Source organism: Marmota monax, unplaced genomic scaffold (assembly GCF_021218885.2).
Source record: "Marmota monax isolate L192 unplaced genomic scaffold, Marmota_monax_Labrador192_F-V1.1 WCK01_AAM20220418_F8-fsc00127, whole genome shotgun sequence".
In the NCBI taxonomy this organism is placed as follows: Eukaryota; Metazoa; Chordata; class Mammalia; order Rodentia; family Sciuridae; genus Marmota; species Marmota monax.
In genome coordinates, this window is record NW_026692894.1 from 1169987 (window position 1) to 1194236 (window position 24250).

Here is a 24250-nt window from a genome sequence, read left to right on the forward strand (position 1 = left end):
CCCCAGCGTGAGGATCTCTGGTGTTTCCACTCCTTGATTTGACTCCCTCCCACCTGTTGTCTTTGCTTGGCTTACCCTGGCCCGGTTCCTGGCTGTACAACAAGAGTGGGCTACGCTGGCATAAGAAGGCAAGACTCAGTCTCTCTCCGACGCATCAATTCAGCAGCTCACTAGGCTCAGAATGCTGGTTTTCCCCAGAGAGAATCTGATTGTGCGCAAAGCCAGCACCGTGGTCCCATACCGTCTCCTAGTGGCCATGAGGGATACTGCAGCCGGAGTCCGTACCAGATGCAGAACTGAGCCGGGGACAGCAGGGGGCGCAGGAACATGCTTATTGATTACTCACCAGGTGCCAGGTGTTGGGCAAGGTGCTTCACTCACTTTATTTAACCATCACAGTAACCCTAGGATATTCAGACTTCCGGAGCAGCCTGATCCCCGACAGTGAAAAGCAAGGGGCTTTGAGTGGGGGAGCTTTTGTAATCTCAGATCTCAGGAAAGGAAGGAAGGAAGGTAGGCAGGGAGGGAGGGACCACCCTGAGCTCACCACCCTGCTCTTTCCCCACCTTTAATCTCAACGTCTGGAGACCTTAAGATTGGCACTGGGACTCCCTCTTTATGAGGCGCTGGGGACGCGCAAGTTGGTTTTGCACCTGCAGCAGCCCATCTGGGCCCTTCCCTTTGCTTGGCGGAAATGCTGTCAGCGCCAGAGAATAGGGAACCATTCTTCGTCCTCTGCTTCCCCCTAGTGGGTCAGGTTAGCACGGCAGCCGCCCGTCTCCTTCCAAGCCGGCTGCAGTCACTTCCAGTCTTCTCACCTTTACCCCTGAAGGCAGGCTCCTCCCCAGGGGCAATACGGGTGTTCTGGAAGAGAGATGTGAAAGTTTTGGAAAATCTGGCTGTAGAAAATCTCAGAGCTTGGTTCAGGATCATTACCTCCAGCAAGAATTTAATAAGAACCTATCAAGCTCTCCTCCCCGAGAGGAGTCAAGAGACACCCCATCCCCAAATCGTCCACTCCCGCTGTCAGAGCAATGGACTTCTAAAATTTAATTAAATTATTTATTTGGGGCTCGATTTGTTTATTTATTGGGATTAGGATTGAACCCAGGGAAGCTTTACCACTGAGCTACATCTCTAGCACTTGTGATGCTCCTGAGTTGCTGAACTCATATTTTAATAGCAGAGGTGACACCCACAAAATGACTGCTCCTGATTGTTCACATTCATGTCAGAAATAAAAACTTATGTCCACAAAAAAAACTGTGAATCAGTGCTCAGAACAACTTTATTTGTAAAAGCCAAACCCAAACCCAAACCAAAATAAAACTGGAAACACTCCAGATATCCCCGTTTCGTTCTTTTAACTTTTAAATAATTATAGATTCATAGGAAGTTCAAAGATAGTGCATGGAGGTCCCTGGTCCATGAATGAGTTCTTAAAAAAGAAAACTTTTGGTACTGGGGATTGAACCCAGAGGTGCTTAAACACTGAGTCACATCCAGCCCTATTTTTTTTTTTTTTGTATTTTATTTAGAAACAATGTCTTCCTGAGTTGGTTAGGGTTTTACTAAATTGCTGAGGCTGGCTTTGAACTCAAGATCCTCCTGCCTCAGCCTCCTGAGCTGCTGGGATTACAGGCGTTCGCCACTGTAATCAAGGTACTTGACTACTTCATCACCACAAAGATCTCCCTCCTGCTGCCCCTTTGTAGCCACACCCTTCCTCCCTCTCCCAGCCGTCTTAGCCCATGCCAACCACCAATGTGCTTCCCTTCTGTAAGTTTGCCAGTATAAGGATGTTATATAATGGAATGGTCTAGTATGTGATCTTCTCGTAATGTCTTTTTCATGCAGCATGGATTCCTTAAGATCCATCCAGGTTACTGCATGCATCAACCATTCACTCCCTTCCATCACTGAGAGGTAGTCTATGGCTTCTTTAGCCTGTCATTTGTTGAGGAACTTCTGGGCTGTTTCTGTTTTGTGGCATGGTAGGCATCTGTGTGTGGGCTTTCGTGTGAACATGAGCATGATCAGATGTTGATAAAGCAAGTGAAAAGTTAAGGGTGGGACCCAACAGGGCTTCAGTGAGACCTGTTGAACTTGGGGGGCAAATGAGAGGTAGGAAGAAGTGTGTAATTGAATGTCCATGAACCCGTGAGGACACAGCTCACAGAAGATTAAAGCCCCAGGGAAGACAGTGAAGTGAGGCTGTCTGGAGCCTTGGCCAGGACAGCACACACACACACACACACACACTCTTCTGTTGCTTCGTGGGGCAAGTCTGCTGCGACCATTGACGTCTGCATTTCCTATTTGCTGCAGCAGTCATTAAAAAGCATTTGTTTTTGAGCCAGGCACAATGGCACACGCCTGTAATCCCAGTGACCTGGGAGGCTGAGGAAGGAGGATTAAAAATTTGAGGCCAACCTTGGCAATTTAGTAAGACCTTGTCTCAAAAAATAAAAACAACTGGGGATGTAGCTTAGTGGTAGAGTGTTCCTGGGTTCAATCCTCCATTGAACCCAGGGGTGCTTTACCACTGAGCTGCACCCCCAGCCCTTTTTATTTTTTTATTCTCCTTAGGTTCTCCCTAAGTTGCTGAGGCTGGCCTTGAACTTGTGATCCTCCTCCCTCAGCCTCCTGAGTTACAGATGTGCACAGGGCTTGGTTCTTTATCACTTTTTTTTTTAAAAAAACTGGTATTAGTCAGCTACTGTGATAAAATACCTGAGTAATTGACTTGAAAGAAGTAAGATTTATTTTGGCTCTTGGTTTCAGAAGTTTCAATCTATGGTCCCTTGGCTCTATTGCTTTGGGCCTATGACAGCATAGTAACTATGGAGGAAGCATATGGCTGGGAGGCCTCATAGCGGGGAAGGAAGGAAAGGGGTCCAGAGTCCCAGTGTCTCCTTCAAGCGTTCGCCCCAGCTGACCTAACTTCCTTCAATAGGCCCTATCTCCTAAGGGATCCACCACCTCACACAGCACCACAAGCCAAACCTTCAACACATAAACCTTTGGGGTATATTTTAAACTCAAACTAGCATAACCTAAAGGCATTTTATTGGAAAAAATACTCAAACAATGTAGCAGAATACAGGAAGAAATAGGAAAGATACTCTTCCCACCTCCTGTCTCACCCCAGCCACACACCCTTCCAGATCTTACCTCTGGTACTCGATGTTACTTCTGGTAGCATCTAGTTTTTAATTTTGGGGGCTCTTTTCATTTTATTACATGAGGGAGTTACACTAGTACAAGTTAAAATAGGACCTCAAATGGTTACTTCACATAAGCTGTGAGGTTTTTGAACTCGTGGCAAGAGACAGAGGGAAATTCTACTCATTGCAAAGTTCAGTTTCAGTGAGCCACTGCACTGAACACCCATGAGGCCAGGCATGGTGGTGCACCCCTGTAATCCTAGAAGCTCAGGAGGCTGAGGCAGGAGGATTTAAAGTTCAAAGACAGCCTCATCAATATAGCAGGCCCTAAGTAACTCAGTGAGACCCTGTCTCTAAATAAAATACAAAAAAGGGCTGGAGGTGTGGCTGAGTGGTTGGATCCCTAAATTCCTGGATTCACTCCCCAGTACAAAAAAACAACAACAGCAACAACAACAAAACCCCCCCCCCCAAAACCCACGATCCTTCCCCTGCTGGCCTTTAGCCAGTCCAGTCTCTAGCAGGAACTGGCCTGTGTTCTTGGGCTGGTCATCCTCCAGCTGAATTACTTCTCCATACTTTGGAAGTTCGATTATGGTACACTTGCAGGCATATTTCTTCTTTTCCTTACTAAAAAAATTTTTAATTGTAGATGGACACAATTCCTTTATTTGCTTATTTATTTTTATGCAGTTCTGAGGATAGGACCCAGTGCCTCACATGTGCTAGGCAAGTGCTCCACTCCTGAGCTACAGCCCCAGCCCAGCAAATTCCTTCTTAAACACCTTCCCCAGCTTCAGCGATCCCTTGGACAGTAGTAAAGGTCTCTCTGCCATTTCTCTGTTGAATTATTATGTGAATATAGTCCTCACAGCCAGGAGGAAGCAGGTCATCACCCTTGCTTGCATCAGCAGAGGAGTTGAAAGAGCGGAGGTTCTGGATAGCCGGGATAGGGACATACTATACAATCCTTTTTCCTCCGCTTACTGAAGGCCATGGCATTGGGGGTGGGGGGACAGAGCTTTGTGGAGCCAGAGGGTTAAAGCGAGAGGCTCCAGAGCTCAGTGAGTTGGCCTCTGGCAGCATCTTGAGATGATTCTTGCACGTACTCTTCCCTGTTTACACACACACACAACACACACACACACAGTGTGTCTATATAGTCTGATACAATTGAGGTGTTACAATATGTGTCATGTAGCAGCTTGATTTTTTTTTTTTTTTGGTACCAGGGATTTCTGAACCCAGGCCCAGGGGCACTTAACCAACCACTGAGCCACATCCTCAGCCATTTTTTGTATTTTATTTAGAGACAGGGTCTTGCTGAGTTGCTTAGGGCCTCACTAAGTTGCTGAGGCTGGCTTTGAACTCATGATCCTCCTGCCTCAGCCTCCCAATTGGTGGGATTACAGGCATGCACCACTGCGCCTGGCTGCAGCTTGATTTTTTGGACTAAATAGGCTTTGGTGGTCTGGTAAGTGCAGGCAGGTCTGTGTCCTTCTTCTCCAGCCCTGCCCTAGAGAGGGGGCATCATTTATTTAGTTCCTCTCCTATTCATGGCTATTTGATTTGTTTCTAAGGTTCACTATGATATAAAATGTTGCAACAAATAACCTTTTAAATATGCTTCTTTGTGGGCACATGATTTATTCTCTCACATAGGCCCTGGAAATGGAATTGTCGGCAGGAAGTGGATATGCATCTAATATTTTGAGAAATCTTGACAAATTGATTCCTTAAAGGACGCACTAACTTATATTGCTACCAATCGCTTTTGAGACTGCCAATATTCTCATAACCTCATCACCATTGGGAATCACCAACCTTTTAACTTTTTGTTAATTTAATGGGTGCAAAATGACCCTCTTATGGTTGGTTTTAATTTGCATTTTCCCATTTACTAATGCAATTGATCTTGTCTTCTCTGTATTAATTTTCCGTGGGTGTTTCTCTGGATGGCAGTGTCTGCCTTTTCTGTTTCCTCTACTGAGCTATTCCCTTTTACTTATTGATTTCACAAATTCTTCTTACATTCTGAATAGTAATCTCTGTATGACTCAGATATTGTTTTTTTCTGACCTGTCACATTTTTCAAAATATTGTCTATAGTGTGTTTTATCATTCACATATAATTTCAAAAAAATTTTTAGTTGTTGTTAGACCTTTATTTTATTTATTTATTTATATGCTGTGCTGAGAATTGAACCCAGTGCCTCACACATGCCAGGCAAGTGTGCTACCTCTGAGCCACAACCCCAGCCCCCAGATGGATCATTTTATAAGCATTCAATACTAGTTCTCATAGCAATTCTTAAACTTGTAAGAATTACCTTTTTTTTTTACCGCTAAGCCCTAGCCCCAGCCCCAGCCCCATATAAATTATCTTTTAGGTAGAAAAATCTATTGTTCTTTCTGGGCTCCCTATGGGGAAGCTGCTTGTATAGAGGGGTCAGTCCTTCCCTGGGATCAGCAAGTGACATTTCTCTCAGGTGCATGTGGAGGCCCATTTCCTCAGGGAGGGAGCTCATCTGGGGACACCTGGGAAGGATTCTGAAAATACCAAGCTGCATGGATACTGTTTTCCACTTCTTGAGGCCCAGCTAGGGAGGAGAAATGGAGCGAGGCCCAGGGATCCAGTCCTCGGTCACATATCGGTAGACCTATCAGGCCCTGTGCTGGGTCTGGTGACTGGCAGGTCACAGTGATTTGCTGATATCTGCTCTTGCCAGCTCCTGGGTGTGCATCGGCCTGCTCACAGAGACCTTTCCCTCCATTCCCCGGGACCCAGGCTCAGGTTCTTTTCCTAGGGACATGGCATTCAAGGACTCAGATCCGCGGGCTCTGCAGGGCTGTGGCAGAGGGGAAGCAGCCCCTCTGTACCCACAGCCAGAATCCCAGAATCTGCGTCCTGCTGGCCCTCAGGCAGCTGAACCCTCTCCCCACCTCTGCTTCTCTCTCTTGCCTTCTGTATGGTCCTGTCCAGCGCTTCATCTGGAGTCAAGGACACACGCCGGCCAGGTGGAGGGGGAGGAAGGGCTCCCCCCAACCAGTCTACCCCTTCCTGAGACCTTGGGTTAAGGTCAAGGTTGCTGAGGAGATTTGTGGTCCCTACTCATCAGGTCTCTCCCAGCACCTCTGAGAAGGGAGAATTGAGAAGGATGAAGGCATTTGAGAAAGTGGAGGCCTGGAAAGATGGTCTCTCTGGAGATAGGTCTGGGGGAAGCTGGAGCCGGGAGACCTCCTCCCGGCAGGTGCAGGGAACATCTCTGGGCCTCAAGAAGCCTCAGAGCTGCCTGTCCTTGACAGCTGCAGGGAACTCTGAGGTCCCTTGTCACACCCTAGTCCAGCCTCCTAGAAGGGAAGGAAACTGTGGTCAATATAAATGAGGCTCCACACTTTCTTTTTTCTCCCGTATCCATTTCCTGAGCCCTGGTTTTATCCATCTTCTCTAGAAGGAAGGCCTGAAGACAACTGACCTTGACCACGGTCCTAAATACCAGTGGACTCCACAGGCCTCATGCTCAGACATAGCATGGGTTGGGAGTGTGTCTCCATCCTGTGAAGTTTTGTGAGTTCAAGTTGGGAGAAGAGGAAGGGGAGAGGAGAGGGGAGGGGAAGGGAGAGAGGAGACCAAGGTTGGCTTCCACGAGGTGGTTCAGGGGCAGCACTGGACATCATCCTATAACTGTGGGAACACCCTGGGCATGTTGGGCATGCAGCTCAGGGCCAGAGGGTGGGGTGGGAACTGCAGTCCTACTGGGTGCTGGCTGGGAAGTGGTGTGTTTTTATAGTCAGCCAGCAGGCTCAGAAGGGTGTCTATTTGTCATTTCTGCACAGGGTCAGGTCATTGATCTCATTTCCAAGAGGAGCAGGAGGTGCCTGCAGCAGCCTCGTGTCACCTGAGCTCAGGGTCCGGGTGCTTCTGTATTTTTTAAAATATATTTTTAGATGTTGACAGACCTTTATTTTATTCATTTATTTATATGTGGTGCTGAGAATCGAACCCAGTGCCTCACACACGCCAGGCAAGTACGCTACCGCTGAGCCCCAACCCCAGCCCTGCTTCTGTATTTTTAACTCACTGTATTTGATTTTTTCAAAGCCATAGACAGAGGTTTATTTAGGCAAGTAGATATTCAAGGGAGCATGGGTGGGAGGGATGCCTTTGGGGTGAAGCAGGGGGTACATATTTGAGGGCAAATGTGAGCCATCTCCAGAGGAGAGACTGCCTAGCTCACTGTATTTTTTACGTAGAAGTATTTTAAAATAAATTACAGATGTCCTGACATTTCGCCCTTAAATAATTCATCATGCATCTCTCTTAAAAAAGCATCTCTCTACATAGCAAATTAATATCACAGCCAATGCAATTAAAAATGATTTCTTAATAGCCTTACCACCCGCTGCATACTCCCTTTTCCCCAAGACGTTCAGCTCTTGAGCCATGGACAGAAACTCTGGTCTGCCTGAGGCCCCAGCTGACCCAGACTTCCTTGCCCTGGACGAGGAGTGGAGCCTGGTCCCCAGAGGAACCCAGGAAGAAAGTGAGAACTGGAGGAGGAGGGGAGGACACCGCGGTTTCTGAGGGAAAGGCCCAGGTAACCATCCCTGGATGCCCAGAGGCTACCTGAACCTCAAGGATGAGTGGCGAGAGGATGGGGGACTGTGTACCCTTCCTGGGACTGTGCGCCCTCTCTGTTGAACTCACATGAGGCCGTGGCATCCTGACTTAAAGTGACCCGTCCTTGCTGGGCTCCTTCCTCTGCTGTCTGGTGCCTCCTCCAGTCCCACCTCTTTTCTAACTTTGTTCTCCTCTCATTGTCCCCTTCCATCAGTTGGTGCTGGAACCTTCCACAGAGGCCCCTCCACCTGCTGACTCGCTGCCACGGGCTGGCTCCGTGGGTTTCTCTGGGTCCGTGGTATATGCTGTCCCTGGTGCTGGAGTCTGGATGTGATTTGTCCTCCACGGTTCACGTGTTGGAAACTTGGTCCTCAGTGTGGTGTTGCGGGGTAGAACCTTGAAGAGGTGGGCCAGTTTGGAAGGTGGTGAGGTCATTAGGAGAGCCGCTCCTTGGAAGGAGTTCATGCAGGTCTTGTGGAGTCAGTTCTTGTGAAAATGAGTTATTATAAAAAGGGTTGAGACTGGCCTCTTCCTGGTCTCTCTGGCTTCCTGTCTCACCATGTGATCTCTCTTTCTCACACGTGCCATCCACCATATTGTTATGCAGTCAAGGGGGCCCTTTCCAGAGGATGAGATAACGGAGTTGCACCATCTTGGAATTATCGCCTCCCAAACTCTTTTCTTCATAAGTACCCAGCTTCACGTAGTTTGTTATGGCAACAGAAAATGAACTAATATACCTGGTAACTCCAAGGAGGGCACAGGAAAGCATTCATTTCGGGCTCATTGACAGCTTCATAGGAAGGGGCTTCAGAATCATCTCCATCCCCTTCATTTTCTGAAGAAAAATAATGGAGTTTCAGAGAGGGACAGTGACCTGCCCAAGTTCACACAGGGCTGAGTTGAGGAAACAAATCCAGGTCTAGGTTTCACACAGCACTCCAGACAAAGGCCCTTTGATTAGCTGGAGGGCGTGTGCTTCACAAATTTTTACTTCAAACACTAGGGCATCTAGGAAGTTTAAAGGCACTGATTACCCGTTAGTGTCTCAGCAGAAGCCCAAGGTACAGAAGGGAGTTTATCTTGAAGAGATTTGTGTGGCTTCATCTAAGGATGGAATCACAAGGAGATTCACAGGAGACCCACACAGAGGAGGTGGAGATTCCATTCTAGGAAGGAAGTGTAGGGAGGGTCCTTGGCAAACATGGGGGAGCTGGGAGACAGTGCTGAGCAGGGATTCTCGGAGGGACCAGCACTCTGAGAATTTCTCTTGACTAGACGTTGACAGGCTTTCTTTTGCAAAGGGCCAGAGAGGAAATATTTTCGGTTTTGGGGGCTTCATGCCTCTGCTATTGTTTTGGGCAAAGAGCTACAAGCTACTGAGCATGAGCCTGGCTGTGTCCCAGTAAGACTTTCCTTGTAGGCACTGAAATGGGAATTTCTTACAATTTTCATGTCATAAAATATTGTTTTCATTTTATTTTATTTTTTTCCAACATAAAAACCATTCTTAGTTTCAGAGCCATAGTTTACTGGTTGCTGATGTGGACCCCGAGGGATGGGCAGACCCCTCCCAGATACCAACAGGCTCCCACGGGCCACTGGTCCTCACTGTGGGGTGCTTTGCTGTCATTAGCCTCCCGTCTCCTGAGCATCCATCATGTGCTGAAGGTGCCCAGGAGCCTCGGGCTTCCCTGATTGGTCAGCCTGCTCAACTGATCTGCTCAACCATCTCTGAGGAAGTCACGGGCTGTAGGCTGTAGATCACGAAGACAGACCAGTGAGGTGGCTGTGTGCAAGTCCCCAGGGGCCTGTTCCCACCAGCCTTCCCAGGAGACTGGGGCAGGGCCGAGGCTGGCCTCTGTGACCTGGAGTGAAGAGCATTCCTGGAGCCCGGAGAATGGGGTCCCAGATCAGGGCACATGCAGAACTTGCCCCACACTGGACCTCTGGCCAGGGCAGAGGTGATGAGAGTCGGGTCTGATTCTGTGTGCTTCTTTTAGCAGCTCTGATATAGAACAGAGAAGTGACAAGACCCGGGGTAGGGAAGAGGGACAATGTGGAGGGCAGATTCTCTGGGCTGAGGGAAGTGGAGGCCTCCAGCTGTGAGCATCAACCTGGGTCTAGAGGACTCAGCCCCGCCCAGCACAGCCCCCAGGCCTCTGGAGGACGCCCGCTCTCCCCTGTGCCCAGCTGCCCTTTCCGTGTCCACCCCTGGTGGGGAGCCGAGAAGGTCAAGAGGAAGCTGTGGTCAGCCATAGCCTCTGCCTTTGCCTCTCTGCACCACCTCGCGCAGGGCCTGGCTTTGCTTCTCCAGGGAAGGTCAGACTGAGGCTGGTGGCAAGCACAGGGACACTTGGGGGTGGTCAGAGTCTTCATGCCCAGGCTCCTGGCGGGTCTGCGCTGTGCTTCCCCCTGGGAGGTTTGGGGGTGCTGGGGGTGTGGGGGGGGGAAGGAGGGAGGAGGTGGAGATTCCACTCTAGGAAAGAAGTGTAGGGAGGGTCCCTGGCAACATGGGGGAGCTGGGAGACAGTGCTGAGCAGGGCTCCTCAGAGGGACCAACAGGAGAGGACACATCACTAAGGTGGGGGACTAAGGAGCCCGGGAACGTCCATCAGGCCTCCTCTCTGAATCCCACCCCCATCACCCATGGGCACTGGAGTCATAAACTAAACAGAGACTCCAGCTTCTCTTTCATTAAAGAATGAAGCATCCTTAAGATTTAATTTTTTTTAAAAAAGATGCGATTTATAAAGAGAGAGGTGTGTTTCTGGCCCCTGGAGAGGCCATGTGGAATTCCAGGGGAAGCCTTTGGGAGCGCTGTCAATCAAGCCAGCTGTGTACTAAGGGAGCCCCCCGCTGGGATTCACTGTCTATTCTTTGCACCCCAGGACTCCTGCTCGCCACTGGGCCTCAGTGCAGGGCCCTCTTCCTTACTACAGGGGTGACAGAGGCTTCAGAGAAGAAAGGGAAAGAAGACAAACTGAAGAACACAGCAGGGATATCAGACTCAGAGGGGAGGCACCCCCAGCCCCCCACCGAGGGGAAGCAGCATGGGGCTTTAGAGCTGGAAGACAGTTCAGGGGACCAGCCCAGCAGGCACCACAGTGCAGTCTACAAAGCAGGGTCAGGTCGCTCTCTCAGGTGCCTGGCAGAAGGTTCAATCCTACTATGGGGGATTTGAACCAGGGGTGCTCAATACTGAGCAACATCTCCAACATCTCCACTTTTTATTTTAATTTTAAAGACAGGGTCTTCTTCAGTTGCTGAAGGTCTAGCGATGTTGCCCAGGCTAGCTTATGATCCTCCTGCCTCCTGGTAATCCCGAGTGGCTGGGATTACCAGTGGGCATCCCTTTGCCCAGCTATTTTTCTCCTCCTCCTCCTCCTCCTCCTCCTTCTCCTCCTCCTCCTTCTATATTATATGCATTTTTAAAATTTTAATTTTATTTATTTTTACATGGTGCTGAGGATGGAACCCAGTGCTTCACACGTGCTGGCCAAGCGCTCTACCACTGAGCCCAGCACCAGCCCTACTTTGCTTCTTAATAGAAGGGGAGCTGAGGCCCAGGTAGGGTCAGTGACCTGGTCTAAGCGACCCGGTGAGTTGGCAGTGTCAGCAGAACAGGAATCTCTGGGTCATCGTCTGGCTGCAGTCTGATCCACAGACAGGACAGGAAACCGGGCTTGAGGCAGGGCGTGAGGGGTGGGGTTTCCTCACCCCGAGCTGAGCTCAACTTCCCCCTCCCTGAACCTCCTAAATCACCAAGTCAGGGTGGGGTGCCCTCTTGATGGGGAGGGAGGCTGCCAGCCCTGGATGGCCAAGAGGCCTGTCACCCAGTGCAGGGGCCTCAGCAATAATGGGGTAACTTTTGGGGAAAGGACTTTGATTAGTGTTGGGGAAGGAATGGCGAAGAGACTTTTTATCTAAACTTGGACTTTTTATCTGAATACAACTGCAATGTTTGCCTATTTTTCCAGCTTTATTAAAGTTTAATGGAGAATAAAATATATATAATAAAAATTGTATATATTTAGGGTTCACAAGATGATATTTTGATTAAATGTGAAATGATTAAATGAAGCTAATTAATCTATCCATCACTCATACACTCATCATTTTTTGCGGTGAGAGCATTTAAGATCTGCTCTCTTCCTAATATGTAAGTCTATAATTCATTATTATTAACTACGTTGCCATGCTGTGCCCTAGATCCCCAGAACTTATTCATCCTAACTGAAATTTTGCCCTCTTGAACCAATGTTTGCAATGTTTGCTTTTAATAAAAGGTCTTTATGTACATATAATCATAAATTGCTCGTGTAATGAATATGATTTTAAGATACTATATTAAAAAGTATTTTGAGCCAGACACGGTGGCGCATGCCTGTAATCCCAGTGGTTCTGGAGGCTAAGGCAGGAGGATGGCTAGTTCAAAGCCAGCCTCAGGAACTTAGTGAGGCCCTAAGCAACGTAGTGAGACCCTGTTTCTAAATTGAAGAAGAAGGAGAAGAAGGAGAAGGAGAAGGAGAAGGAGAAGGGGAAGGGCTGGGGATGTGGCTCAGCAGTTAAGAACCCCTCTGTTCAATCCCTGGAGTTAGAAAAAAAAAAACAGTCTATAAATGAATGGCAAAGGGAGTGGGATGGGAAAATCAGCAAAGCAGGGGACAGTGGACCCCGCAGGTTTGAGGCCAGTGCTCAAGGGTGTGTGGGCAGCAACCCCAGGACATGCAGTGGGGCCTCCTGTGCCTGGGGTGGGTGAGGGGCTTCTCTGAAACCTGGTGAGGATGGTCCACGGGGTCCCACACGTGGTGCAGGGGAGAAGCCTGAAGAGAGAGGATTTAATCAAAGTTGTCCAGGCGCTTGATCAGGACAGGACTGTGTGTGCCTGCAGGGAGCTGCTAAGGAGCAGTCTCGGGTCTGCTGGCTGCTGACATGGCCAGCTCATTGGGGCCGCAGACAGGTCTGCGGAAAGAGTCCCCACAGTGGAACAGGGGCATCGCTGGCTCTGCCCAGTCCCTGGGGAAATCTCCCCAAGCCTCTGACCTGAGCCTGGGCTTATCCAGCTGCCTTCAGACACACTGGTGCTTTCCAGTTACCCTGAGGGGAGGAGGGGCACACTGTCATTGCCATTTCTGGGATCCAAGGAGGGGGCTGCCTCCAGGCACTTACTGGGGGCTCCAGGTTAGGCTATGCCAGCAGGGCCAGAGTCAAGTCATCTCAAGCCAATTTGTCCAGGCCAATATGTCCAGAGCCATTAGGAGCACAGCCGTGCACCAGGTCACTGGAGTCTCACTTTCTCTCCGTCACCTGCACAATTGCAAGGAGAGACAGCATCTGCCTCATGAAGTTGTGGGGGTTGTCTTGAGATATCATATGTGAAAACTTGGTGCATGTGCATGTTAAAAAAAACTTAAAAAAGCATAAATATTAAAAGTCAAAGAATTCTAAATTTTTTTCCTGCACTGTATAGATCTATTAAAGGATTTCCCCCCCTGCAGTATTGGGGATAGAACCCTGACCCTTGAGTGTGCTATACAAGCACTGTTCCATTGAGCTACAGCCCCAGCCTTAAAGGACTTCTCATTGTCCACCTCATAAGGGGCTGGAGACCACAAGGGGGACAGGACAGTGATCGTGGGAGGAAGGGGCTACTTCTGTGCCCTGGCTCACTGGTTCCTGCTGCCGTGATGGGGACCCTTCTCCCATTGACTTATCTACCTCCCCTTCTCCTGGTCCTCTCTGTGATTTTTTTTGGGGGTGTGTGTGTGTGTGTGTGTGTGAACTATGCAATTGTCATTTCGTTCCTTCCCCCCGCCTTTTTCATAGAGAAACAAATGTCTGAAAATAAACAACAACAATAATAAAATCATCTTTAGTGTTTTTTTTTTTTTTGTCCCAACATTTAAAAAAACAAAAGATAGCAAGGAGGTAGCTCACGTTTCCTTGGTCCTGTTGCATAGTGGAACAGGAGGGGCCATCTCGAGTGGCATATCAGACTCACATACACATCCTAGTTTTGTTTTACTTCTGTGGTGTTTGGGATTAAGCCCAAGGCCTCATGCACACTAAGCACATGCTCTACCACTGAGCTACATTCCCCAGCCACACCCTGAGTTTTGGACTCCGAGGCACCTAAGTCATAAACTTGGACTGAGAAGACCTTGGACTCTGAGATACACACCTTGTTTCAGGTTCCCACTTTGCTTCTTTGGGGCTCTGATTTTTTTTTTTTAATTACCTACTTCTAAAAGCTCCAGTTTTCTATTTTCTTAAATGGATCTTAATGGATCCCTAACAAGAATGAGTAAATCTTTCAGAACATTTGTAGAATTACTTCTGACATAGTAACTGTCATTATTAATAATCAGTTTTCAATATATCATGCTTTCATAACTTTTAATTTTACTTTATTTATTGTGTTAGCTTACTGTTACTGTGACAAAATAACTGGGAAAAACAAATTTAAGGAGACAAGATATAGACCCTGAGGATACACCCCCAAAGTAGGTCCCACCTCCTACAGTTTCCATCACCTCCCAATAGTCTGTTCAGCTATGGTGAGGTCAGAGCTCTCATGATCCAATCCCTTTCTCAAAGCCCCACTTCTAAACAATGTTGAACTGGGGATCAAGGCCTTCAACACATGAGCCTTTGGTGACACTCCAGATCCAAACTATAACATGTATGTAGACATAAAATATTAATACAGAAAGTTCTAAGAGAAAATAAATCTAAAATTTATGTATGTATTTATTTTGCAAAACAGAACATTCTTTGGTTTTTGGTGCTGGGGATTGAAACTAGGACTTCCAGCATGCTAAACCTGTGCTCTGCCATGAGCTACACCCCAGATCTGGAACTTGGTGTTGATCATGATCTTAATGCCAGGCACTTTTTAGAGAAGAATAGTAGGTCAACTATATACAAGTTAACAATTGGATATGTGAAATTTAAAAGCAAATCACAACTGTGTCTAAATGTTTCCTTTCTTTTTGATAGATTAAGGGTTATTAGACTTCATGTATAAACAATTCCTTTTTTTTTTTTTTTTTTGGTACTAGGGATTGAACTCAGGGGCACTCAACCACTGAGCCACATCCCCAGCCCTCTTTGTATTTTATTTAGAGACAGGGTCTCACTGAGTTACTTAGGGGCTCATTAGGTTGCTGAGGCTGGTTTTGAACTCGATTCTCCAGAGCTGCTGGGATTACAGGCGTGTGCCACTGTGCCCAGCAAAACAAGTATTTCCAATAATAAAATAAAGTAAATATTTTAATAGAGAAGGGTTTAAAGCTAGAGTAGGCAATTTTCCTTTGAAAAAATATAAGTGAAACGTGTTAATAAAATATATTCAAAATACATATTATTTAAAATAAATGCAAGCTGGGTGCGGTGGTGCACACCTGTAATCTGAACGGCTTGGGAGGCTGAGGCAGGAGGATCACGAGTTCAAAGCCAGCCTCAGCAAAAGTGAGGTGCTAAGCAACTCAGTGAGACCCTGTCTCTAAATAAAATGCAAAATAGGACTGGGGATGTACGGGAAGCCATCTGTGAATTATGAGGGTCTTCTCCCGGTATGGTAGCCAGGGAGATTAAGGTTTGGCATTGTGAACTATCCGTGGCAAATAGATTGCCCAGCGCATGTGACCTTTCTCTCCGTTGTGCTAAGAAGATCCCTCCTAGTAGCTCTGGAGATGGACATAACCCGTTGGGAACTGGACAGCCCAGCTTTAGCCTTTTTTGGAGAAGAACATTCTATAGAAGGCCTTTGATGTTTCCCAATATAAATAAAGCAGGCACAGACTCCCTTTTGCCAGAGTTGAGAAGCTCCATCCATTTGATCAGCTTGCCCGTCCTGCCCCTGCTTTTGAAATTACTTTCTGTGGTTTTCTCATAGTTCTATTTTTCTTAGTTTTACTTCTCAGCCAGCCCATGTCACCAAGGGAAACCCCATTTCCGCTGCCCACGCTGGACATGGGCGAGAGTGATGTGGCTCAGTGGTGGAATATCCCTGAGTTCAATAGCCAGGACCCCTCCCAAATACATAAATAAAGAAATAAATACATAAATAAATGCAAAACTACTCTTCTCATCAAACTGACAAGAGTCAATATAAATGATGACAACCAAGGTACTGTGAGTTTTTGGGAAGAGGCAATCGCACATACTGCTGGATAAAAATAATTGGTAACACCTTTCAGAAAATGGGAGATGAATCAAAATCTGTTTTAAAAAGCCCTCCGTGGGTTGGCTCAGCATTTGCCCAGTGCCTTGATTTTATGGACCTGCATCTGGCACCTGCTTCTCTGGTTGTCATGGGAAGGGTAGAAAGTGCTGGAAAGTGGAGCGCTGGTCCTTAACTGGTTCCCCTGGAAGTGAGACCTGTCACAGCTCCTGTCTCACAGGTCACATGGATCATCAAGGGGCTTCAAGGCACCATCCTTAGATTTTCCAGAGCTAAATACTGGCCAGCCCAGGGATGCTTACCGTGTTTCTCTAGGAAAAAATCCTACAAGCTCAAGACTGGAAAGAAGAGGTCATTTACAAAGGAGTAACAAATCTCATCAGCTTCAGAGCTTTCTGCTAATCACCAAATGTCAGAAGATGACACATCGATTTTTACAGACAGCCAGGGAAGCATTGCCATCTAGTTTATATCTTAGCCATCTTGACCGTGTGAGAATAACCAGAGGGCGTCACACATGTTAGGAACTAACCTAATCATTCTGTCCTAGTGTGAATGGACTGACGGGGTGGTCACTGAGCACAGAGGTGGTGTGGCTGGAGGAAGTGGGTCTTTTGGGTGTGCCCTGGGAGGGCTGTTCCCGAGAGCCCTTACCTGGCACCCCTCCCTCTGCTGCCTGACCCCTGCCATGAGCTGAGCAGCTTCCTCCACCGGGCTCTCCCCCGCAATGCACTGCTCACCTTGGGTTCAAAGGAATGGAGTCAGCCATCTATGGGCTGAGACCTCTGAAACCTTGAGCCCCAAATAGACTTCCTCCTCTAAGTTGTTCTTGTCTGGTGTTTTGGTCACAGCAATGAAAAAACTAACAAAAACAATCTTGAAAATATTTGATGGGATTTACCAGTGAAGCCATCGAGGTCTCTAGTGTCAAGACAAATATGGTCTTTAGCAAGACAAAAATGCCATAAATATTTAAGAAAGAACTAATACCAAACTTAAATTCTTTAAGGAAATAGCAAACAATCCTAACTCATTTTATGAGATCAGAATTCCCTGACACAAAAGAAAGGAATTAGAAGACAGGAAAATGACAGACTAATGTACCTCATGAGCACGATGTCCTGAACGATATATCAGCATACTGAATTCAATGGTATATAAAAAGATAATACACCACAACCAGATGGGATCTATCCCCAGAATCCAGTTTGGGTTAACATTTGAAAATCAATCAATGAAAGTTTCTCTATTAAAAAGGAAGAAAATCCATATGATTGTCTTGAAAGATATATAAAAATCATGTGAAAAATGAGCACTTATTGTGCTGGGCATGGTGGTGCACACCTGTAATCCCAGTGGCTCAGAAGGATGAGGCAGGAGGATCGAGAGTTCAAAGCCAGCGTCAGCAACTTAGCAGGGTCCTAAGCAACTCAGTGAGACCCTGTTTCTAAATAAAATACAATGCAAATGCTGTGTAAACCATTGTTATATTGTATTGCTTAGAAAATAATGACAAGGAAGAAAAACTATGCATTTTCAGTAGGTGCAATTTTTTTTGCATAATTTGACCCCAGGTTTGTTGAATTCATAGATGCAGAACCTGCATATATGGAGGGCCAACTGTATAAACTCAGTGCAATCACAGACATAATCACAGCAGGCATTTCTGTTGAAACTGACAATAGGATTCTAAACGTGTGAAAGGCAGGGGGCAGAGTAGCCAAAACAATTCTTGGGAAAAATACTACAAAATTGGATGGCCCATGCCAACTGATTTCAAGACTTATCATAGTCTAAAGAAATCAAGACTGTGTGATTTTGGAGTGGGGATAGATAATTAACTCAGTGGAATGTTGCAGGGGACAGATGAGGCAGGGTATCGAAGATAGCAGGAAACAGTTTTATTTGGCTGCAGCCAAGTTCAGAGGGTACAGCTTTTGCTGTAATCAATCCATTCCCTGAACCCTGAGTTCAGGCAGTTTCAGAACTTTATACCCAGTGTGTAAGGGAAGGGGCCCAGGAGTTCACAGTCTGCAGACATTCACACATAAACAGTTTCACTGTTCTGGGCAAGTTAACCCTGCAAGGACAGAGCCTGAGAAGGGGAGAGCTTCTCCCCATTCTCCTGCCCCCCCCCACCAGCTGTTACCATGGAGCCCAATTAGTAACCTCTTCTCTTATCCTTGAAATGTAAACATCTCTCTGAAGCTCAGCCCAAGGCCAGAGGCCTGGTTAAAAGAATCTGGTTTTCGTATCACACTCTGCATTTGCAAACACACTTCTACAAACTATTATATATGTTGTTATTTATATTAAATAGTCCATAAATGTTTGTGAGAAACTAGTAAAGGAGCATTCAGCACCTGGAGTGCTGATCTCTTCTAGGCCGGTGGCCAAGCAAGACAGAGCAACAGGAAATAGAAGGTTTAACAACATTGAATTCTTTTGTAGAGATTTTTTTTTTTTTTTTTTTTTTTTTTGCTAATAGTCCTAAGATAAATGGTGGTGAAGATTTCTGGAGAAGCTTCATTAAGATTTTCTGTGGAGGAGGGAATAGATTAGTCCAGAAATAGACCCACACCTGAAGGGGCAAGTGATATCCAACAAAACCACCAAAGCAATTCCACGGGCAAAAGGAAAATCTCTTCAATGGTGCTAGAACTGGGTGATTCTTACCTCACACCAAAGGGAAAAAAAAGTTCGAAATGCACCATAGTCCTAAAGGGGAAAGCCCAAGTTGGAAAACTTTCAGAAGAAAACATTGGAGAAAATCTTTGCCTATAATAGATTTCCAGAAATATGGAATGATACGGTATGCATTTTTTGATATTTCTCAACTTTTGCTCAGCCTAATGTTTTTGAGATTCATACATGTTGCTATTTTATCAGCAGTGCATTCTTTTTATTGCCAAATTATATTCCATTGTGAAATGCTATTTATGTGTTCACCTGTTGAAGGATGTCAGGAGGGAGTGCAGAGTATCATGTCTGGGGGTGATGCAGAGGTTCCATATCTTAATAGTGGTGATTGACACAGGGGCATAAACGTTTTCAAAACTCATCTAACCATACACTTAAGATGGGCAAGTTTTATTTTATTGAAGTTGGAACTCACTGCAATGAGTAAAAATTGAGTCCTACCCCTGTGCTCTGGATGAAATAATGTGTCTCTAAGTGGGAGGAGAAGAGAGTGGAATGAAGAGGGTGATCTGGGAGACCTGGATAGGGGCACACCTGTCCCCTGTCCCCAAGACCAGGACAGAGTCCTCTAGAAATACTGGGGTCTGAGAATGCATTGTATCATTTCCTTACTTTCTGAAAAAATTATCTTGGGAGGTGGAGATGTTTTCCTTTCCCACCCACCCTGACATGGTAGAGATTATACAAAACAAATTCATGTGTCCTAAGTGAGGGGTGGAGATTCCAAAGCTGTAAGCTCTTGGATTATAAAACCTGAGAGTTTTTTCTTTGAGTCTAGGAGTGCAGATGGTGAGGCAGTGAAAGGTGGGGTCTCCAGGCTGAGTGAGGGAAGGAATCATGGGCTCCCTGGCCCAGAGGGGACTGCATATCTCAGAAGAGAGCAGCTGGGAGGGTAAAATGATGAGTCCCACCCATGTCCTGTGCAGAGGGTGGGAATGGGGTTTTCCTCCGTGGAATGGGCTGGCTGAGAAATAAGAGCTAAGAGAAATAAAGCGGCGAAAAATCTACAGAACACAGAAAGTGGTTTCAAAAGCAGGGGCAGGATGGGCAAGCCCATCAGATGGATGGAACTTCTAGACTCTGGCAAAATAGATCCCGTGCTCTATGGGGAAACATCAAAGAAGTTCTATAGAATGTTCTTCTCCAAAAAAGTTTAAAGGTGTTCTGTTCAGTTTCTAAAGGGTTACGCCCATCTCCAGAGCTACTATGAGGAATCCTCCTAGCAGAGTCAAGAGAAAGGTCACGTGCATTGGGCAATCTATTGCCGTGGGAGAGCCTCGGATAATTCGCAATGCCAGGCCTAACTCTCCCTAGCTTCTTGTCCAGAGAAGATCCTTATGTATTTCACAGATGGCTTTCCACAGATGAACCTGGGTGGGAAGCAGACCTGATGTCAAACTAAATAACACAACAATATCTTGCGTGTGCCAGACTTATCTTAATGGTCTCACTGCCAAAGAGCTTCACAGTGCGCTGATTAGAAAGAAAATAAGGGGCAAATTCATCAGATGACTCCTCAGGTTCCTAATACAAAAGTTTTAAATCCTTGCAGTGGTCAAGATGGAAAAAAAACAGGAAAATTTTATACTTATAAAAAATCTCTTAAGGTATTTATTATGGTCTAGATGTGAGGTTTCCCCCAAAAGCTCTTGTGTGAGACAATGCAAGAAAGCTTAGAGGTGAAATGATTGGGTTATGGGTCTTAACCAGTGCATTAATCTGCTGATATGAATTAACTGGGGTGTAACTGCAGGTAGGGAGGGTGTGGCTGGAGGAGGTGGGTCACTGGGATATATATTTTGTCCATGGTGTGGAGTTTGTCTCTGCTTCCTGATTGTCATGTCCTAAACTGCTTTCCTCTGCCACACCTTCTGTCCTGATGTCCTGTCTCACCTTAGGTACAGAGCAATAAAGTTGGCCATCTATGGACTGAAACCCCCAAAACCTGAGACCCAAACTTTCCTCCTCTAAAATTGTTCTTGTCAGGTCTTTTGGTCACAGCAGAAAAAAAAAAAAACTGCCTTAAACAGTACTTGTATTTACCTCTTACAAAATATTATGAAAATTTGATAATTATGAAATTTGAGTCTTTTTTTTGCTAGAAGCTTATGTTTATCCCAATTTTTTAAAAACATTATTTATTTATTTATATGTGATGCTGAGAATCGAACCCAGTGCCCCAGGCATGTACCGCTGAGGCAGAAACCCCAGTCCCCCCTCTGCCCCCATTTAGCCCAAATTTGAATGGAACTTGAAATTGACAAATGGTTGCAAATTCCTGGTCCCTTTGTCATCAACCCTCTGAATCTTTTTCAGTTTCTGGAGTCCTTGCCTCCTTTGCCCAGCAAGAACCGCTCACCAGGCTCCCTCCACCTGAGGTCTTCACCTGCAATAGGGCTGCCCCTTCTGCACCTGGCTCAGGCTCCTGGGGCACACAGCATGGACACTGAGCTCTACAGGACTCATGGAGGATTCAAAGTGCCCTATAACTCAACAGTGTGTCTGTCTGTCTGTCTGTCTGGGGGTGAGGGGTGGTACTGGGAGAGAAGGAGGTCAGACCCATTCATCTCTGAGACGCCTGCCTGGTCCTGGACATTCTTCTGGGCTGGTGGGAACATCTGCATAGGACCAGAGCAGAGGGACCCAGGACAAAGCATCTAAGTGTGGGTGTTTATAACCACCCAGAGTGATTCACCTCAGGAACCTGATGAGAGAGGAGGCACTATTCCTACCTTACAGTCAGAGAAGCCGAGTCCCCTCTGCCTGGCAGCTGTACCCAGGGAGGAACGGGCAGGTAGGGCACTCGTGTGGGCTCTGCCTTCCAAGGTTCTTCTCAAGTTCTGAGGCTCAGGGTTGGGAGAAGACAGTATCCATATTCTCAACAGAGTGGGGTTCCAGAGGCAATTGGGGCCACCCAGGGGTGTTTCCTCCATTCTCTGACAGTGCTCCAAAGGCCGCATTTCCTGGGCACCTCCCAGGGTGAGCTGAACCCCATTAGGGTCCAGTGGTACCTGGGAAGAGCAACCCTTCCAGGACTGGGGACCGGAGCCTGAACCTCTCTCTGTGGCTTCTATTTTTGGGGACCCAACTGAACTCTCAACAGAACTGAAGGTCTACGGGTTGAGCAGTCTGCCCCCTCAGGAATCTGAGACCCCTCCCTGTGGAGGCTGTGGACTGGAGAGAGAAAGGGCGGCTCCACCCTCCCAGCGCTCACTGCCCTCTGGAAAGGGAGACCATACCAAAGAGCAAGTGAGAAGGACAGGAGACCTCAGAGGGCAGAGTGTGGGAGGGGGGCGCTCTTGGGACACTGTGCCCCTCAGGCAAAAGCAGCAAGGCTCCAAGCAAAGGCGACCTTACACAGGCCCGCTCGCGGTCATGGCAGTCTCTGGCCAGCAGGGGGCAGGAGCAGCCTGTCCATCACCCGGGCCGGGTGTGCTGCCTCGGAGTCCTCTCCTGGTGCTACAGAAGACCCCTGGCTCCGCTTCCGTGCGGTCAGAGGGCGACACCTACGTGAGCAGGAGTGCTGGGCTCCTGGTGCCACTGATTTCCCGGGAAATCCTAGAGCAGATCACCAAGATGCCCGTGCTCCTATCCTCAGTGTCAAAGGGGACAGTGGCAACTGCTTCACAAGGCTTTGTGGAAATTAAATAAGATTGTGGGATGGCCTGGAGTTTCAAAGGCTTCATGTAATCCCTCTGGGTGTGGCTGGGACATTTGCATTTTAAAAATCATCCCCAGTTAAGTCTGAGGTGCAGACTGGTGTGGAAATTTGGAGTTAGTTGACCAGTAAACTCTAAATTACAAATGTGTTTTTACTCTTTTTCTTGAGGCCCCTTTTTTCCTACCTTGGGTCCGCAAAATTAAAATTCCCTCCTCTCTCTCCTCTGCATAATCTCTCAAATAGAAAATGTGGATTTCTCCCACAAACTGAACTTGAAGTGTTCAAACATTCACTTCTATGAGTTTTTGCACAAAGATTATCTGAACATTAGCTGACCCGTTGTGACAAGCGACCTCATACACCAGGGAAGACTGTCAAGATTCTCCAGTGCAGGAGAGAGCAGAGGTCCCGGGCCATGGTGTCTCAGTGGTGCCCTTCAATGGTATGGGGTCTTGGGTTCTTCGGGTTAGCTCTGCTGGACACCGGGGCCACAATGGATCAGGTCAGATATAACTAAGGTCATTAGTAGCTTCAACTTATTATTTCGTGTTTAATGACATTACACTCAGTGTTCCCTATAGCGTAGAGGGGAAACGGACTTGGTGTCTAGTAATGTGTAGAGATTGTCCTGCATCTGAACTTACTCCCTGAAGAGACTATTAGACAGAAAATAATGTGGCATTCGGTACGTGGGGTTTAGTAGGTGCCATTGTTCCGGAGGCATGTTCCGGAGGCATGTTCCAGAGGCTTGTTTGGCAGCGATGCTTAGGGAAGCTGGCTGGGGCGGCGAGGCCTGGAAATGCCTTGCTCATGGTTCCTAGGGGTTGTGTGAGTCCACTCTATCTGAAAATTGCTGCAGGACACCTCCCCAGGGACTTTGAGAGCCAAGTGTGCCCTGTGCCATTTCAACCCCACCTCCTGGTCAGGAGGTCTCTGCTGTCCTCGGGGAACAGAGGGAAATAAGCCTTAGTCAGGTCTCAGGTACTCGGAGTCCTTTCCTGGGGGGCTGGAGGTGGGCCGAGGAAGCCACCTCTGGAAGGAGAGCTTGGAAGAGGCAGGGCAGCCTCATCTCTGGGGAGGAGGCTGGCCTCTGATACAGGGCGATGTGGGGACCTGAAGGGGGTCCCCAGAACACAGCTTCAGAGCTGGCTAGGCGGGGATGAAGGAGTACCTCTGAACTCCCCCACGGTGGGCTCAGGAATGGACGTTTCTATCAGAGCTGATTCAACAGCTGAGGGAAGCAAGGCCCAGAGAACGCCAACGGCCTGTCCAAAGTCACTCAGCTGCTCAGGGCCACAGGAGGACGAGGACTAGGTGTCCTGCCTCCTGGCTGGGGGTCCCCTCAGGCCCTGCGGATGCTCCACTCAGGTTTACCTGATGCCCATCCGGGAACTTGCCCTGACCCCTCTGCTTTTCCTTAGGTCCCTGCGGCCTTAGGTTCCCCATCCAATGGAGCTCTGTGCTGCAGGGCCCCTGGCAGTGACCCCTGGCAGTGTTACCAAGGGCAGTGACAACTCTGGTCATTTCTTCTCTCTTGGCCCACCTCTCCCTCTGCCCAGGATCCTTGGGTTTCCATGATCTTGTTCCAGGGGCTCCCTGTGTCTAACCCCTTCGCCACCCCGAGTTGGTGGGTTGAGGTGGGTCTTGCGCACAGTCTCCAGCCCCATGTTGGGTTCAGAGGCTCCTCTCCCCACCCCGGATCCTCCTATCTTTCTTCTCCTTCTTCTGCGACCAAGCTTCATTCTCCCTTCAGTCGGCTGTGGGCAGTTTCCTGGTGCGTCTGCTGTGTGGCCTGCTTGTGACCAGGGTCCTGATGGTGGCAGCCCCTGGTGGGCCTGAGCTGTAGAGCAGGGTGATGGGATCTGGGTTCACCTGGGAGACGGTGGGCTGGTGTCAGCTGCTCCTCCGGGAGG

The 24250-nt window shown here is 47.6% G+C and overlaps 1 protein-coding gene across 1 annotated transcript in view; it reads right to left on the minus strand.

Annotated features, from left to right (window-relative positions):
* The window catches only part of LOC124096701 (eukaryotic translation initiation factor 1-like), a 36579-nt gene extending 12575 nt beyond the window's left edge, over positions 1-24004 (minus strand). Inside the window, exons 1-3 of the mRNA XM_046450651.1 lie at positions 23945-24004; positions 3963-4127; positions 3645-3832 (exon numbers count right to left, since the gene is read on the minus strand). Of these exons, the coding sequence (XP_046306607.1) occupies positions 3645-3832; positions 3963-4127; positions 23945-24004 (413 nt within the window). The remainder of the gene's footprint in view (positions 1-3644; positions 3833-3962; positions 4128-23944) is intronic.
* Between the last annotated feature and the right edge of the window lie 246 nt (positions 24005-24250).